Source organism: Rhinatrema bivittatum, chromosome 2 (assembly GCF_901001135.1).
Source record: "Rhinatrema bivittatum chromosome 2, aRhiBiv1.1, whole genome shotgun sequence".
NCBI lineage: Eukaryota > Metazoa > Chordata > Amphibia > Gymnophiona > Rhinatrematidae > Rhinatrema > Rhinatrema bivittatum.
This window is the reverse complement of record NC_042616.1, coordinates 29,561,303-29,578,952: the sequence shown is the minus strand read 5'-3', so window position 1 is coordinate 29,578,952 and position 17,650 is coordinate 29,561,303. Positions and strand designations below refer to the sequence as shown.

At 48.0% G+C, this 17,650-nt stretch overlaps 2 protein-coding genes and 2 long non-coding RNA genes across 7 annotated transcripts in view; 3 read left to right on the top strand and 1 right to left on the bottom strand.

Annotated features, from left to right (window-relative positions):
- LOC115085891 overlaps positions 1–7,760 on the top strand; it is a 318,986-nt gene extending 311,226 nt beyond the window's left edge. Inside the window, exon 3 of the long non-coding RNA XR_003854976.1 lies at positions 7,705–7,760. This is a non-coding gene — a long non-coding RNA (uncharacterized LOC115085891). The remainder of the gene's footprint in view (positions 1–7,704) is intronic.
- The window catches only part of LOC115085852 (oocyte zinc finger protein XlCOF6-like), a 393,254-nt gene that overhangs the window by 250,847 nt on the left and 124,757 nt on the right, over positions 1–17,650 (bottom strand). The gene's annotated exons all lie outside the window — the stretch shown is intronic.
- LOC115085892 lies at positions 7,999–12,358 on the top strand. Its single transcript, XR_003854978.1, has 3 exons — positions 7,999–8,125; positions 9,324–9,386; positions 12,225–12,358. It is a non-coding gene; the product is annotated as an uncharacterized LOC115085892 (long non-coding RNA).
- Positions 15,546–17,650, top strand: part of LOC115085862 (zinc finger protein 780A-like) — a 28,282-nt gene continuing 26,177 nt past the window's right edge. For 2 of the 4 annotated variants that reach the window (XM_029592379.1, XM_029592377.1), the window contains exon 1: positions 15,546–16,913. In XM_029592379.1, the coding sequence (XP_029448239.1) occupies positions 16,404–16,913 (510 nt within the window). In that variant the 5' untranslated portion in view covers positions 15,546–16,403. The remainder of the gene's footprint in view (positions 16,914–17,650) is intronic. The other 2 variants (XM_029592380.1, XM_029592378.1) reach the window with 2 other exon arrangements.

The following is a 17,650-nucleotide window of genomic DNA, read 5'->3' as shown; positions in this document are numbered from 1 at the left end:
GATCTTCATAGAATAAGAGATTTTGTCTTTATTATTTAGGGAATAAGAATGGCTAAAACGAGTCAAAGCAGATTCTAAGGCCCTTGTTAGCAGAGCTGCTAAGGTGCAACACTTTTTCAGATTTTCAGCTCAGATTCTCTGTCCTAAGCGATAAATTCCTTATTTGCCTTCCGGAGCACAGGGCTGAGTGAGAGGCAAGATACCAGTTGCCTCCCACTCCTGACCCAGCGCAGCAAGTACAGAAATCGTCATCAGACTTTAAAGAAACCATTTTCCAATCTCTGTGCCAGTGGTGACAAATGCAATCTTTTACTCTGCCCTGCTCATTCAGTTTGTGCTTAAAGTCAAGAAATATAATATGTTAGTCCAATAAAGGGGATTACATTTTTTCAATGTTTTGGTTGTTGATCTTTATTTCTGTGCATTAGGATAGATCCATAGCAAAGGCATTTAATGATGGTTATTAACTGATTTTATGCCAGACTGAAAAAAACTAGACAAGGAATCTCTGAAATATTCCTCATTGGATCTTGAAGGAATGCATTTTGCCACATTTTAATGGTGAACTTTGATGTTTAATTTATGCATTTCAAGCCATTTCTTGATTCAAGAGTGTGAGATGCTATAAAATGTTTCTTATAGTCAATGCCGTGCAATACTGAGGTGCAGGATTTCCTTACAGCCAGTCATGATGGCTTTATTCAGCATTAACTGGTCTTTGGTTCCAATATGCTTCTGTCTTTGTGTTCAGTTCCGCACCCCTATTTTCAAAAGCTGGCACCTTTCCACCATGTAGGCAAGTTACCACATGTCCACCAGCTACCTATCTTCCTAATAACCAAATCACCAACTACAATGGTTGTCCTAACCCTTCCCTCCTGGAACATATGCTTGGTGAGTCGGGATAATGCATCACCCGCGCGTTTTCGATGCACTATTTTTACCCATTATACAGTAAGGGGTAATAGCGCGTTGAAAACACATGTCCAACCCCCCTGAAACTAATAGCACACGCAACATGCAAATGCATGTTGATGGGCCTATTAGTCATTCCCACGTAATACAGAAAGCAAAATGTGCAGCAAAGCCGCACAATTTAATTTCGGCCAGCACCGGGAAAGTGTACAGAAAAGCAGAAAAAACTGCTTTTCTGTACACCCTCCGACTTAATATCATAGCGATATTAAGTCTGAGGCCCCAAAAATAAAAAAACATTTTAAATAAAAAAAAAAAAATTAAAATCTGCCCGCGGCCCACGGGTTGGAAGACGGACGCTCAATTTAGCCGGCGTCCGTTTTCCGAACCCGTGACTGTCAGCGGGTTCGAGAACCAATGCCGGTAAAATTGAGCATCGGCTGTCAAATCCGCTGACAGCCGCCGCTTCTGTCAAATAGGAGGCGCTAGGGATGCGCTAGTGTCCCTAGCGCCTCCTTTTACCGCGGGCACTCATTTGCATGCAGGCCCACACTGAATCGTGTGCCCGGGACACTGGTCTGTGTGTGCGTCGGGAGAGCGGGCGCTCGCCGCCTCTCCCACGCTTCTTTCTGTATCGGCCCGTAAGTGAAGCTCTCCTTCCAGGTGACCTTTCTCTCTAGAGCAGCAGTGGAGGGGGCTCTGCTCTATGATGTCCTTGAAGGTATCATTTATATACCTCTCTGTCTCACTTAGCTTCTCCTGGCCTGGAGGGAGCCGGAAGCAACAGCAGGAGGAGGATGGTGAAGATGGGTGACAAAGTCATAGGTAAAGAAGGGGGAGAGGGAGGGTAACAACAGAACCAGAAGTAGTGATGGGGGAGGGAGAGAATGAGAATCAGATGTATGATGGGGTGGAGGAGTGAGAGAGAACCAGAGGTAAAATTGGGAAGGGGGAGGGTTTAAAAGCTGGAAATGGTAGGAGGGGGTGAGACTAGGAGGGGAGAAGCGGGTTGCATGTGAGATCCAGAAAGGAGTGATGGAGGAGGGTGTAGGAGAGAGAGAGCCAAAGAGGGAACTGGAGGGGAAAGAGAGAGAGGAGTCAGGTAAGAAGAGAGAGAGAGTGAGGGCCAGAGATCTCCTTTGGCTCCCGATCCCTTCACGCATCCTCTACAAACCCCTCACCATTGTACACAAATCCATCTACAAACACAACTCTAGCTGGCTCGACGAGCCCCTCCATTTCACACCCTTCTTCCGCCCCACCAGAGCAACCCATAAAGGCCCCCTCCACATCCCATCCCTCAAGAATGCACACCTCTCCTCCCTATCCATTGCAGGCCCCACCTGCTGGAACCCACTCAAGACCTGGCTCCTCAAACAGGCTTCCTCAGATTAGGGACCTCGCACCATAAACCCATTGCCACAGAATTATACTTCTGAATTACTAATTTTACCTTATCATGTTACCATGTTATTTCTCCTCAGTTATATTTATATTTACATAGTTATATTTCTCCTTTCCCTCTCTCTTCTCTACTCTAGTTCTAGTCTTTGTTCACAGCAATCCTTTCCCCTTACCTGTCCCATGTATTTTCTACCTTCAGTTTAATGTAAACCAATCTGATGTACCCACTAAAGTCGGGATAAAAAAAGCTTCTAAATAAATAAATAAACAAGATGTCTGGAAGCAGAATCCCAGCCCCATCCTCTCTCTTCCTTATCCCCCCTTCCAAAGCCCCTTTCACTCCTCTCTTTCAATTTCTCTTCTCACCTGATCCCTTTTCCAAGGCCCCCTTGACCCCAGTCACCCTCTGTCTTTCAATTCTTTCCCCCACCTGATCCCCCCCCCCCATAAACCCCTTGGTCATTCAAATTATTTGCCCCTCCCAAGCTCTTCACTCACCCTGGCTCCCTCCCCCTGTGAACCCCTCACTCTCCAGGGTTTAATCTCTCCTCCCAAACCCCTCACTCACCCTGGCTCCCTCCCCATGGTTTATTCCTTCCTCCCAAACCCCTCACTCACCCTGGCTCCCTCCCGATGGTTTATTCCTTCCTCCCAAACCCCTCACTCACCCTGGCTCCCTCCCCATGGTTTATTCTCTCCTCCCAAACCCCTCACTCACCCTGGCTCCCTCCCCATGGTTTATTCCCTCCTCCCAAACCCCTCACTCACCCTGGCTCCCTCCCCATGGTTTATTCACTCCTTCCAAACCCCTCACTCACCCTGGCTCCCTCCCCATGGTTTATTCCCTCCTCCCAAACCCCTCACTCACCCTGGCTCCCTCCCCATGGTTTATTCCCTCCTCCCAAACCCCTCACTCACCCTGGCTCCCTCCCCATGGTTTATTCCCTCCTCCCAAACCCCTCACTCACCCTGGCTCCCTCCCCATGGTTTATTCCCTCCTCCCAAACCCCTCACTCACCCTGGCTCCCTCCCCATAGTTTATTCCCTCCTCCCAATCCCCTCACTCACCCTGGCTCCCTCCCCATGGTTTATTCCCTCCTCCCAAACCCCTCACTCACCCTGGCTCCCTCCCCATGGTTTATTCCCTCCTCCCAAACCCCTCACTCACCCTGGCTCCCTCCCCATGGTTTATTCCCTCCTCCCAATCCCCTCACTCACCCTGGCTCCCTCCCCATGGTTTATTCCCTCCTCCCAAACCCCTCACTCACCCTGGCTCCCTCCCCATGGTTTATTCCCTCCTCCCAAACCCCTCACTCACCCTGGCTCCCTCCCCATGGTTTATTCCCTCCTCCCAATCCCCTCACTCACCCTGGCTCCCTCCCCATGGTTTATTCCCTCCTCCCAATCCCCTCACTCACCCTGGCTCCCTCCCCATGGTTTATTCCCTCCTCCCAAACCCCTCACTCACCCTGGCTCCCTCCCCATGGTTTATTCCCTCCTCCCAAACCCCTCACCCTGGCTCCCTCCCCATGGTTTATTCCCTCCTCCCAAACCCCTCACTCACCCTGGCTCCCTCCCCATGGTTTATTCTCTCCTCCCAAACCCCTCACTCACCCCGGCTCCCTCCCCATGGTTTATTCCCTCCTCCCAAACCCCTCACTCACCCTGGCTCCCTCCCCATGGTTTATTCCCTCCTCCCAAACCCCTCACTCACCCTGGCACCCTCCCCATGGTTTATTCCCTCCTCCCAAACCCCTCACTCACCCTGGCTCCCTCCCCATGGTTTATTCCCTCCTCCCAAACCCCTCACTCACCCTGGCTCCCTCCCCATGGTTTATTCCCTCCTCCCAAACCCCTCACTCACCCTGGCTCCCTCCCCATGGTTTATTCCCTCCTCCCAAACCCCTCACTCACCCCGGCTCCCTCCCCATGGTTTATTCACTCCTCCCAAACCCCTCACTCACCCCGGCTTCCTCCCCATGGTTTATTCACTTCTCCCAAACCCCTCACTCACCCCGGCTTCCTCCCCATGGTTTATTCACATCTCCCAAACCCCTCACTCACCCTGATACATTACCTTTCTCCCTTCCTCCACCACACAAACCCTTCACTTACTCTGGTTCACTCCCCTCATCCCCAGTTCACTCCTCCTTTTTCCCTTGGTTCACTCACTTCCCCTCCCCCCCTATCCCCAGTCCGTTTGTTCTCTTTCCTCCACCCTGCAATCTCAGGTTAACTCTCTACCAGACCTCCCCATGCCCATGGACCCCCTCACTCAGAGGGCACTATCAGCAAACCAGGAAGAGGACAGAGACCCTGCAGTGTTCATGATACATCCTCCCTCCTCCCTTACTGCGCCTGAGCTTCCTGCTTTTAACCAAGGGGTTCAAATTGCACCACTCAGGTCTCAGAGGGGGAGAAGGGAGGATGCACTGAAGGATCTCCAAGGCCTCCGTCCTCCTCCTCCTCCTCCTGTTTGTCCAATGGGAGGCAGTGAGTGAGGAGATCCAGGGGAGGGGAGCGGGGAGATTGTGCTGTCCACTGCCACTAATATGTCTCTTCTGGGGCAGGTGGGTGGGTGAGTAAGGGGTGAAACTGCAGAGTACCTTGAGAGGGGCAGAGCTGCAGAGAACTGCAAGAGAGGGAGGAGCTTGACAGTGCAGAATGAGAGGGGAGGAGCTCAAGTTCCATAAAGACAGAGCTGGAGTCTACAAGGAGGGAGGGGCGGAGTTCAGGTTGCACGGTGGTGATGCAGGCATGGGGCAACTTTCCTCTTTATTATAGTCAGATTATTTTAATTAATTTGTACAGAACTGAATTCTGTTGCTCCCCCTCTGCCACCTCTCCTCTCCCCTCACCATCAGCCTCACATGGTCTCTCCCACCCTCTTGTGATGTTAGGATGACAGGAGGTGACATAATAAAAGGCAAAGCTGCCAGGGTCTCTCTAAATGCAAAGGATGGCAGCAAGCAGTGAGCATTTCTGCTGATTGGGGCTCTGGATATGAAGAGACCTAAGGACCTGAAGCTTCTGGAAATAAACCACAAGTGAGAGGAGAAAGGGGAGCATTGACTCAACATGGAAATGAACCAAAAGCGAGAGGCGAAAGGAGAGGAGCATTGACTCAACATGGAAATAAACTACAAGCGAGAGGAGAAAGGGAAGGAGCATTGACTGAATATGGAAATAAACTACAAGCGAGAGGAGAAAGGGAAGGAGCATTGACTCAAAATGGAAATAAACTACAAGCGAGAGGAAAAAGGGGAGGATTGACTCAATGTGGAAATGAACTACAAGCGAGAGTTGAAAGGGGAGGATTGACTCAACATGGAAATGAACTACAAGCGAGAGGAGAAAGGGAAGGAGCATTGACTCAACATGGAAATGAACTTCAATCTCCCTGCCTTATCTCCTGCTCTCCCTTTCCATCTTACTCTTTCTCCTTTGCTGTTCTGTACTTTTCCTCCCCTTTCTCTGTCTTGTTTATGCTTCCCCTTTACCCTTTCCCCTTCCCTCGCTTCTCCTTTTAGCAAAACACGTTTAGTGGTTAATATTATTTCCCTCCCTTGTAAAATTCCCCTTTATTACCTTAGAGTCATTGCTGCTGAGGGTCCCTGAGGGAGACAGAGCTGTAGGTTAATAGGGACAGACAGGGAGAGTTTGTAAAGCTAAGGAAGCCCAGCCAGTTGTACGTCTGAGCTGATCTTATCAGCATCCTAACAGCCACTGAGACAGGGGCAGCATTCAGCTCTGCAAAAACCTTCACTTAAAAACCAGTTGGAGTTACTGGGAAATTCCTTTTCTTCTTCCCCTGCTTGTAATGCAGTTTATTTAAAATCTTTTGTGTCACTGTTCTGCCTTCATAACAAGCTCTGTTTATTAGCACTGTGGATCCTAGGTAAGAGAGTTTTTCAGTGATTCTTGTATTTTTTGGATGTGCCTTCTTTATTTGTCTGTGTACTGGCTTAGGGAGTCACAATGTCCTCAGAAAGCCCTCATGAAGGAGCAGGTGGGACCTTACTTGTCCCAGATCCAAAGGGAAACCCAGTTGGTGGGTGGGAGGGAGCCTGTGTACAGGCTTAGGGAGTCACAATGTCCTCAGAAAGCCCTCATGAAGGAGCAGGTGGGACCTTACTTGTCCCAGATCCAAAGGGAAACCCAGTTGGTGGGTGGGAGGGAGCCTGTGTACAGGCTTAGGGAGTCACAATGTCCTCAGAAAGCCCTCATGAAGGAGCAGGTGGGACCTTACTTGTCCCAGATCCAAAGGGAAACCCAGTTGGTGGGTGGGAGGGAGCCTGTGTACAGGCTTAGGGAGTCACAATGTCCTCAGAAAGCCCTCATGAAGGAGCAGGTGGGACCTTACTTGTCCCAGATCCAAAGGGAAACCCAGTTGGTGGGTGGGAGGTTGTCAGGAGAGAGGCACAAGTGCAGGAGCAGGCAAGGCCTCTGCAGTGCTTGCTAGGATCTTCAAGGTCCAAGCAAGTGAGCAAGGGTTTAACCTCCGAGTGTCAGTTGAAGCAGCTTTTGCTTTACTTCTGCTATGAATGTTTTATTCCAGGGAGGTAAAGGAAGAGATGTGATGTGTGCTCTTCATTCCTGCCATGAATATCTAATTTGGGTGGCTGGGGAGAAGGCAGGAGTCAGAAGCAGCTCTCGCTCTGTTTCCCCTGTGAACATTTACTTCTTGGGGTGGGAGGCTGCTGGAAGGAGCCAAGGATGAGGCCGGAGCTCTTGTGCCACTCTCCAGTCCTTATGAATATTTATTTCAAGGACACGGTGGGGGAATGAACCCAAGCTGTGGCAGCAGATCCTGCTCGCTCCTGCCGTGAACATTTGATTATGGGGGTGAGAGGGAGGAGTCAGAGACTCGGAGCAAAAGCTCCCACCATGAACCTCTGGTTTGGGGCTCTGGCAGCGGCTGCATGGGACTGAGCTGTGGGTCTCGCCTGGGTCTGGATGTTTCCCAGCCTTGACCTAAATAATCAAAGTACGCAAGGTCTGGCCAATCCCATCTGAATTTTAACCTGAGGTGATAAGGAATGCAAAAGTACACATCTAGATTGGCTTTGTTTATTGCCCCCTCAATAATCCCCCTGCCTGCTTTATGTGAGGGCTCGGTGTTAAAGGAAAACTCTGCATATAGTTTTCCCCCTGTGCTAACCCCAAACCAGAAATATTTACAAAACTACACGGGGAAAAGCCCTCGCCTTGTTCTATGCTCCTACTTTTACTTGTGTAGAGGATGGACAGTAATCAAACAGCCCATTTCTGTGGATAAAAGAGCGCTTTACCCCCGGAAATGGCTTTCATTATTGTCCTCCCTGTATATAATGGTGATGTGCGTTCAGCCTTACACATTTTAAAGTCTGAACCTTTCTTTAACAGATAAAGAAGAAGACTGAGTGACTGTACCCCCTCCCCTCCCCCGACCCTGTCCTCCCCCTCCCCTGACCTTGTCCTCCCCCTCCCCTCCCCTCACCCTGTTCCCTTCCATGTGATCCCACCCCTGTAACTCCCTCCCCTGCCCTCCCCTTCCCCTGTTCCCTTCCATGTGATCCCACCCCTGTAACTCCCTCCCCTGCCCTCCCCTTCCCCTGTTCCCTTCCATGTGATCCCACCCCTGTAACTCCCTCCCCTGCCCCCACTCCTCCGTCCCCATGTGAATGTGCATGAATGTGTATGTATGTGTGTGTCTGTGTTCCCTCACCTTCCCCCGTCTTGTCTAACCTCCCCCTCCCTTGCCCCGTCCATCCTTGATGCCCTTCCCTTTTATCTTTTCCCACCATCAATCCCATTTCAGAACCCGGTAAGTTACAGCTGCAGTATTGTCCTATCTCAGGTTTGCCTGTCTTGAGCTACTTTTTCAATAATTTTGGACAAGGTCAACTCTGGGGCTTTCTAGAGAAGACGTTAGTGCTTCATGCTAAACACGCAGGTTGCAGGAAGTGCTTCAGCATGCAGACAGCACTCACGGTCCCTTTATGCAGCCCTAGAGGATTCTCCTCCTCTCTGTCAGCCCTGGTTATGAGGGGAGCAATCCATTCTCTGGGATTCTGCTGACCGGGATTGGCCTCTCTCGGAGACAGGTTGCTGGGATTGATGGACCTTTGGTCTGATCCAGAATGGCATTTCTTATGTTATTTATCTAGCTCCAGCAGCAGAGAGAGAACAACTGATGTTATTCCATTTATTTTTAAGCTCAGACACATTATCTAACCTTGCCGGCCTATAGATGTAAAGTATTATGCACGTTACAAACTAGAGGCGTCATCCTCTCACTGGCAGTGCTCTGAGGGGTGGAATTACCTGCTGGGGGATGCAGGATGGCCAAGGTTTGTGCTCTATCACTGGCAGGTCAAGTGCAATAACCACAGTGTATGAGAGCCCTGGGGGGCAGGAGAGGGGGACGTGCGGTCAAAGATTGGAAGAGAGGGGTTAGCTTAGGGCTCATAGGGGTGGGCTCTGGGGTCGGGAGGGGGTGAGGTCAGGGGTGGGGGTAAGAGAGGGCTCTGGGGCTGGAGTAAGCTCTGGGTTAAGGAGGAGGTGAGGTCAGGGGTCATGGTAAGGGAGAGCTCTGGGGCTGGAGTAAGCTCTGAGGTCAGGGGAGGGGGTGAGCGCTGGGGTCGGGGGAGAGGTGGGTATTTTTTTAGATTAAGGGGCAGGTCCTTCAGTGAGGGTAGATCCTCTGGAGCTGCTCAGAGTACGTTTTCAGGAAGCTGCTCAGTGCTGAACCGGCTAAGCTAAATTTGGGAACATTTCCAGCCGCCATGCTGTGATTGAAAATTATTCCAATCAACGTAATCAACGCTTGAGGCCACTCAGCAGCTCTTCTGAAAACTTGCTCCATACTTTGTATACAGAAATGGACATAACTAACTTTGTGATACCCAGGATCAATGCCTGTAACTCAGATGGAAAGTAGGACATCAGGAAATGCTCACACATCTCCTTTCTTTCTCTTTCTGGTTCCGCTCGTCCTGCCAACTTCTGCGCCTCTGCATCAGATGTTTCCCTGACCAGCCCCTGTCGTGTCGTGTGATTGCCGTGACGTCAATAATTAGCATGTGGTAAGGAGCCTTTGCAAACATCACTTTGTGCCCTGTAATACTTTTAAAGGTCCTTGGTCAGCAGATTTGTCCGGCTGAGTTTGGAATTTAGCTGGACAAACCGCAAAGTGTTAAAATTGTGGGCCAATGAGTGGTTAACTTACCTGGATAAAAAGAGATGACCGGGTGTGGGGCTTATGTTTAGCTGGGTAGCAGCCCTGAAGTGAGCTGGATAAACTTACTCCACTGTCTTTGGGTCTATCCAGCGGGAACTCGTACCTGGGTAAGTCCAGCTAACTTCCTGCTCTCGGCACCGCTGAATGGACCTATTAGTTTATAAATATAAATGAAGAAACATTTTGTTGGTATTCAGGGACTTCACAGTGCTAATCAGTGATTTCTCAGAGACGAGGAGTCCCTCAGAGCACAGGGAACTGTCTGCCCTCTATAGTTACTCCAGTGAGCCATAGCAAATGGTTTAGTCCACTCACTACCCTAAACTAGGTCTCCTCTGGGAGGAGCTTAGACCTTAGAAAAGGGACAAAGAAACAACAAAACAATAAATGTATTTGACAAAGGTAACGCATAAGTTCCTGCAAATTTTGTTTAAATGTAAACCGATGTGATATGTAAAATCGAACACCAGTATATAAAAGTAAATAAATAAATATAACAACTGAGGAATCATTAAATAGCAGTCAAAGGTTTATTTATTAGCACAATCTATGGTCATTGATTCAGATGCTGGTTGGTTGCTCCAGCTCTACCTGACACAAAAACCTGACAGAGCTGTGTGAGACTTGGTGCAGGACCCTGCTGATACCCAGCACTAACTTACCTGTCACATTCACAGAAACAGTGCTAATAAATGAATGTTTGTTATTATATATAAGAAAAGGATTTACAGGTAACTCAAAGGGCTTGAAAAACTGGAAACAGCAAAGAGGGGAAAAGAAAAGGAACAGTAACAACTGGTACTGAAGAGTTTGTCTGCAGAGTGAAATGCTGCATCCTTCCCAGTCAGATAGGAGGGTCCTGTGCCACCTTTTCCTGTCACCCCACAGCTGTACTTCCCAGCTGAAACAGGTCTCTCTCTCTCTTTCTGCTAATTCCAACTCTCATTCTCTCAGCCCGTTCTATCCCTCTAACCAGTGCAATGTCTGCTGAAACGAGCATCTCTCTCTCAGTGTTACAGTCTCTCTCTCTCAGAAATTAGCAGCAGGGTGAAGACATCGGTCCTGGGATTCATCCCCTCAGCTCCAGCTCCTGGTGCCAGGGGAACACTGCCCTCTTATACTGCCGCCTGCGGACCGGCTGAAGATCATCTGAATAAAAAAAACATTCTCTCAATATACCAAGCAAATAATACTGACAATTACATCTCCTGCTCATCACCAAGAATATATTTTCCAAGTGCCTGGCCAGACTTTGGTGCTGTATCTGAGGGACATTTGAAATTCTGCTGACTCCGCCCCTCCAGCTCTGCCTCAGCTCCATCCCTGAAACGCCTCTGCTCGCTGGCTGTAAAAGTCTGGTGGTTCGAGCAGTGGGCTGGAAGCCAGGGTTCAAATCCCACAGCTATCACTCCTTGTGGCCTCAGGTACAGATTGTGAGCCCACTGTGGATAGAGAAAGAACTACAGTACCTGAAAGGTGGAACATAAATAAAATTAAATTAATAAAAAAACTCTGTCTCCTGATTGATTTGCAAAAGCTGCTTTACCCCTGTAACCCCTACAGTACTGGTACAATGGCCCATTTTCTAATGCAGAAATGGTTCTAGGATCCATTGCACTAGGAGATCCACGAGCTCCACATCATCTTAAACCAGGGTGCAAAAGGCATTTCCTGGATTTTGGGTGAATGGGTGCGACAGCTGGCTCCGGGTGGGAAGACACTGCTGGACCATTGTAAACTCCCAGCTCCTCAGGGAACACCTTAAGCACATTCATGATGTTGTGGAGATGCCCATCAGTGACGACAGGGACCCATGGGACAGTGATTCCTAAAGTTACAGTTACCACTACTACTTATCACTCCCATAGAGCTACGCAATGTACATAGCACTGTACAAAAACATAAGAGACAGACCCTACTCGTTAGAGCTTACAATCTAATCAAGACAAACCTACAGGGCAAAAGAGACATTGGGCATTTCATTTCATCTTTTAAGGAAATGGATTAGAATAAGGCAGGAGAGGGAGCCTGGCCCACCAGCTCAGGAAGTCCATTGCAAGCATGCGATGCAGCCAATGTAATGCACAGAGTTGTGAGTAGAGGGGATAGAGGAGAAGGGCATAGATGTGGGGACTTGCCTGATGAACAGAATTCATGGGGAATGGTATAAGGAGAGATAAGAGGACAGGTAGTGAGGAGCTGCAAAATGGGGGAGTTTGAACATATGTGGGAATGGATAGAGGGTGAGAAGAGGGGTTATATGGGTGTAGCAGTCTGGTCGCAGAATAGTGAGTGAGTAACGATGTCAGCTACACCTTGCAGCATAACTTATTCAATGATGTAACCTTTCAGCTATATATTGGCAACACTAACCCATGAACCTTACATCCCTCCCTTCCCTCTCCCCAACTTAACCCCTACTATCGACTGAGTATGGTAATATCACTAAACAAAAAGGCATTCTTATCAGAGCAGGTCCAGTTAACAATATAAAGTCCAAAAACATACAATGAAAGTCTGTTCTCCAATTAAAAATCATTCAATTTTTTATTTTGGGCTTTATGTGGAAGTTTTGAAATATACGGAAGCCACAGATCTAAAGTCTTTATTTTTTCATCTAGGATGCACTGCTTTACAAGACATCGGTTCCATTACTAACAGCTGGTGTACTTTATTTCTCCAGAAGGCAACAGAAGGAGTTACCGATTGTCTCCAAAAGTGCAATATGATGACTCTAGCCAATAAAAACACCTTCCATATCCATGAGCTTAGCGATGTGGTACAATAAGTCGAGGAACGAATGTCTCCAAACAATGCCGAGGAACCATCAAAGACCAACGATTGCACAGTGATCTACTCCACATAGGAGTATACTCTCCTCCAAAAATTGTGTTTTTAGCAGGACCAAAAAGTATCCAAGATGCCCTATTTCAGATGAACATTTAATACCTACATCTGTATCAGATATCTGTGCTAAAAAGGCTTCTCTTTGTAAAATAAATGCTCTAGTTAAGAACCTGAATTGAGTTTCTCGTTATTGGAAATCTTATGGACATTAGAAAACAAGTTAAGAAAGCTTTTACAGGTAATTGTATCTGTAGTTCTACCGCCCGTCTGGACAACAATGAGGAAGGATTCCACTTGTAAAGCGAGGACAAGGTGGACCTTCCTGGATCTTCTACATCAAACCATTCTTGTAAGGCTTCCCATTTTTCCTTAGTTAGTTCAGAATGATCTAAGGATCCCAAACGATGTCGTGCTTGTATATAGCTGAAGAAACCCTTCCCAGTGAAAGCAAAAGAGTCCCTCAGCTCTGCAAGCGGAAAAGGATTCCCAGGTCCTCCCAACTGTCCCACTACTCCCAATCCTTGATATCTCCAATCAGCAAACATCCCCGACTGTGTACCTGGCACAAAATTGCTGTTACCTTCTAAGGGCAGAAAACGGGAGACTTTGAAATTTAAATGTAATTTACGAGTTAACCAACGCCGGGTCCTTTGGAAAGGGACAAGCAAACAATGGTTCTTCAGATGTCTGGGAAATGAGTGAGAAAAGGGAACTAGTAATGCTGATTCAAAGCACAAAGATATATAATAATTAGTCCCTTGACACCAGCCACCTATAGGGCATAGGTTTGCTGCCATATTATAAAATTTCAGGGTGGACAGACTTAAAACCCCTTTCTCCAAGGTTTCATAAATGGGCAAATGAGATACGAGACATTTCCCCCCTCCATAGGTAGCTCCTTATTTCTCTTTAAAACAGAACCAAAGATGGTCTGTCCAAGAAAAGGGGAAGCATCCCCAACACATAAATCCATTGAGATAGTACAAACATTTTGAGTAAATCTACTCTCCCTAGTAGCAAAAGAGTCAAAGGTGCCCAAGCTCTTAAAATTGCTTAGTAGTAATAAGCAGCCGTTTAACATTGAGATCTTGGCAAAAGTATTCCCAGATATTTAACCATCCCATCCGCCCATTTCAGAGGGAAAATCTCCTTCCTAGTTCTGTCAATGCCAGTTTCCAATTGGAAGAGCTTCAGACTTATCAAGCTGGAATCCCGGCAAATCTCCATCTCATTGAAATTCCCTAATTAGTTCCTTCAGAGAAGAAGCGGGTTCCAAGAACTGTATCAAAACGTCATCTGCCATGGCTGAAAGTTTACATTGGTGGGAATCTATTTATATCCCCTGTATATCCCTGCCCAGCAGCCCCAAGCCCTTCATCCTCCACCTCTCCCTACCCAGCAAACCCAACCTCCTTTCCCCCACCCCTTCCTGCCCAGTACATTTCCCCCTCCTCCTGGCTCCCAGCCAGCAGCAAATTCTTCAGTCCAATCCAGAATCTCCCTCCCTCTTTATCGGCAGCAGATGAGGGCAAGAAGCACTGAGGAGAGGAAGATGAGGAGGCAGCAGCAGCGGATCTACAGAGCAGACCTACAGAGTTCCTGTTTTTACATCCAGCCCCCATGGGGTGAGGAGAGCATCAGCAGCCTCACTGCCAGGCCAGGCAGAGGAAGATAAAGTTGGTGTCCTGCCAGGCCCTTATGAACTGGAGTTGGTGATATCGCGCTCTGATCTGGATGAAGGAGGAAGGAATAACCTCCCACTGGGCCAGGAAGAGGAGAAGGAAGCAAGAGCAGATTCCAGTCACACCCAATAAAAGCGAAGTCAGACAATTCCTGACCTGACTGATGATGAAAGATCAGTCCTCTGCTGGCTCTGTGACACACTTCCCTGGTCTTCGCGACACACTAGTGTGACCCGACACACCTGTTGAGAACCACTGGTTTATAATATGAAACTTTTTTTAGTTCCTTGGTGAAGGAGAGTATTTTGCTTCACCTGTGTAGGTAAATACTGTGTCTTGTTAGCTCCCGTCGGATATTTACTAAATATTTATTTGACCCTTTGCGATTGGCTTTCTATTTTCAGAATTTCTTTCACCTTAAGATGGCATATAGGTAATTATATGCCTCCAATATATGCAAATCTATTTCATGCATATTTATTGCAGATATCCTGACTCGCTGGGGTTCCACCAGGACAAGTTTAGGAACTACTGCTCTAGGGTATACATGTTTACATTTTTAAGTCTATCCCCATATTCTTTAGAATGAAGATGTGACCATTTTAATAGCCACCCTCTGGATCGACTCCATCCTGTTCATATCCTTTTGAAGGTGCGGTCTCCAGAATTGTACACAGTATTCCAAGTGAGGTCTCACCAGGGACCTATTCAGGGGTGTCACGATACACAAACGACAACCTTTCTTTTATATCTAATTTTAAAAAGTTCATTAGCAATTGATCCTTTGCTCCTCATTGGCCCTGGTCTGGGATTATACCCCAAGTTCTGATTCCAAGAATTGCCATAGGTCCATGCAACTCAAACTTTTCCTTCTGCAAAGTATCCATTTACCCTAAGCAATTGTAGCCAGGTCCACTTGGTGCCACTGCAGTCCAAGGAATAATACCACTGGCTTCCAGCCATGTCACTCTCTCCCCCCACTCCCTGTGAAACCAGAGGGTAATTTAACATTTGTATGGGCGGGAAGGACTTCTCTGGGCTTCAAAGGAAGGCATTTGCATGGCTTCTCTCTGTCTGACCACCAAGGAAGTAATTCGCATGTCAGCATTTGCTAGTCAGAGCAAGAACAATATCTAAAGCTTCTGGCTTACAATATTTCACAACCAGCTGGGCTGGTTTTTTTTCGTTGTGCAGGAAATAATTTTTTTTGTGTGCGGGTTGGGTTTGATTTGAACTGCCTGGCTGAGTACTGGCGGACCTTGTTGTTGTTGCCGGCTGCCCCACCAGCAGTCGCAGAGTTATGACACATGAGCAGCAGCAGCAGCCTCGTTAGCAGTTGCAGAGTGATGACGCATGGCAGGAGCAGCCTCGTTAGCAGTGGCAGAGTGATGACGCATGGCAGGAGCAGTCGCAGAATGATGACACATGGGTAGCAGCAGTGGCAGAGTGATGACGCATGAACATCAGCAGCCCCCACCAACAGTCGCAGAGTGATGACTCATACGAGGCAGCAGCCAAGCGGAGGCTGCGGGAGGTCAGATCAGCAGAAGGGAGAGGAGACTGCAGCTTGCAGAAGGGGAAGACGCGTGAGGTCAGGCAGAGGGAGAGCTCCCCCGCCCCCGCTGATAGCCCAGCAATTTCCTTTTCTTAATGAGAAATAAGCGATTGCAATAAAGCTCATCCCGGTAGGGTAAGCGCTCTGTTTCCAGCTCTTCTTTTCCTGGGGTCCCTGTGACCTTTTCTAGCAGAAGCAGCAGCGCTGAGGGGGAGGAGCTCTGGGCAGGGAGAGGGGGAGTCAGGGCTTTGAATCCAATTAGCAGAATCCTTCCTGCCTTGAATTCGTCCGTCCTTAGGATCTGCTCTGATTGCTGCCTTTTATTATTCCACCCTGTTTGGCTTAAAGAAAACCAAAACACTGAGCATTAAAATGTTAGGATTTAGGGAGTCCAATGTTAAGCAAAATCCCCACAAGACCAGGTGTCTTGAATAGGAGCTGCGTGAGCCTCTGGTAATGAGAGGAAGAGGGGAATTCTCTCCTAGCTCACTATTTTATTTTTATACAAAAACCTGAGATTTCTTCATTGTGCTTTCTGTAACTTCATTTTACTGTTCTTATTATTTTGTAACTCTTATTCTCTTTTCCCTTCCTCTGTAGTTTAATCATTATTTACATTCCTTTGGTAACACCTGTAAATTAGTCCTGCCAATACAATTATTAGACTTGGAATCTGCTCTCTGCTTGAGGGAAAACAGAGCAGCCTGCCCCCACCACCCAAGCCTGCTAAAACTGCCCGTGCAGCTGAGCCCCCACTTCACCCTGCAGAAGCTCCTGAATGCCCACCCCTGCCTGGTACAGAAGGGAGTTAATTCTGCAGATTCTCTTTTTCTCTTGTCCTCAGCCCAATTTGTCTCTGAAAAGGGAAAGTCCAAATCTGGCCTGTCTCTGTGTTCCTGTCAGACTTCAGTTTGGGGGGTCCAGACCTGCCAGGGTCCAGCGGTCACAGTCTGTAGCTCAGACGCCTCGCCTGGAGCAGGACAGGAAGGTTATGAAGACAGCTCTGCGAGTTTTGCCTTCACCAGAGCCAGATCCCTCCTTGGTGCAGCCTCCGGCTCATCCCCCAAGATCAGGAAATGTTACAGGTGCGGCTGCGTCCCCCTTCCCAGATCCACTGCAGCCCAGGACCTTGGGCTCTCTGTGGATGGTTCTGGTGCGGCTGGAAGCCACAATGAGCAGCAAGTTGGAAAGGATTCAAGGGGAAATCTCCTCGCTGGAGCTGCGCTCAGGGACCCAGGAGAAGGAAATCTCTGCTCAGGCGAAGCGGCTGCAGGCGCTGGAGAACAAGGTGGGACGTTTATTCTCAAACTCTTCAGCCTCTGTTCAAGATAGTGTTTCACGCAGAAGGAAAATTTAGAAGTTAGAAAATGTTTCCAAAAGGAAAATATTTTAGACTTGTCAGCTTTCCCAAAGGTGATAATATTTCACCAGGGGAGATGATTAAGGGCAGTTTCCTCCCCTGTGATTTCAGAAACTGATGAGAGGGTTGAGCCCTTACATCCAAGTCAGCTTCCTGCATGTCTGCCTCTTGATCAGGGACTTTATTTTGTTGTCAAAAGAAAAATAGTTTAGAATTATCAATTTTCCCAAGGCTGATAATATTTCACAGGGGAGATGATTAATAATTATTTAGGGGAGGCTTTGCAAATATCTAAGGAATCTCTTCCTCCAGTTAACCAAATTTGTTTTCTAATGAAAATTAAATGTATAAAGATCTTCTGTCGTTTGTTGCTGACCCACAAATTACAAGGAAGAAGTTGTGAATCCAAAAACCAATTTTCCAACCTCAGTCATTTTTAGTCTTTTCTCAGCCAGGTCACTTCTGCACCCCTCCTGCCCGGCCCCCTCTGTTCCTTTACTGAAATCACAGCGAGGAAACAGTAATAATGGGAAGTGATACACAGGGGTCACCTCCTCAGTCTACCAGGAGCTGGGGGGCACTAGAGTTAGAGGAGCCAGTAGTGCAGGGGGAGTAACTCTGGTCCTCCAGAGTCACAGACAGGCCAGGTTTTCAGGATGTACACC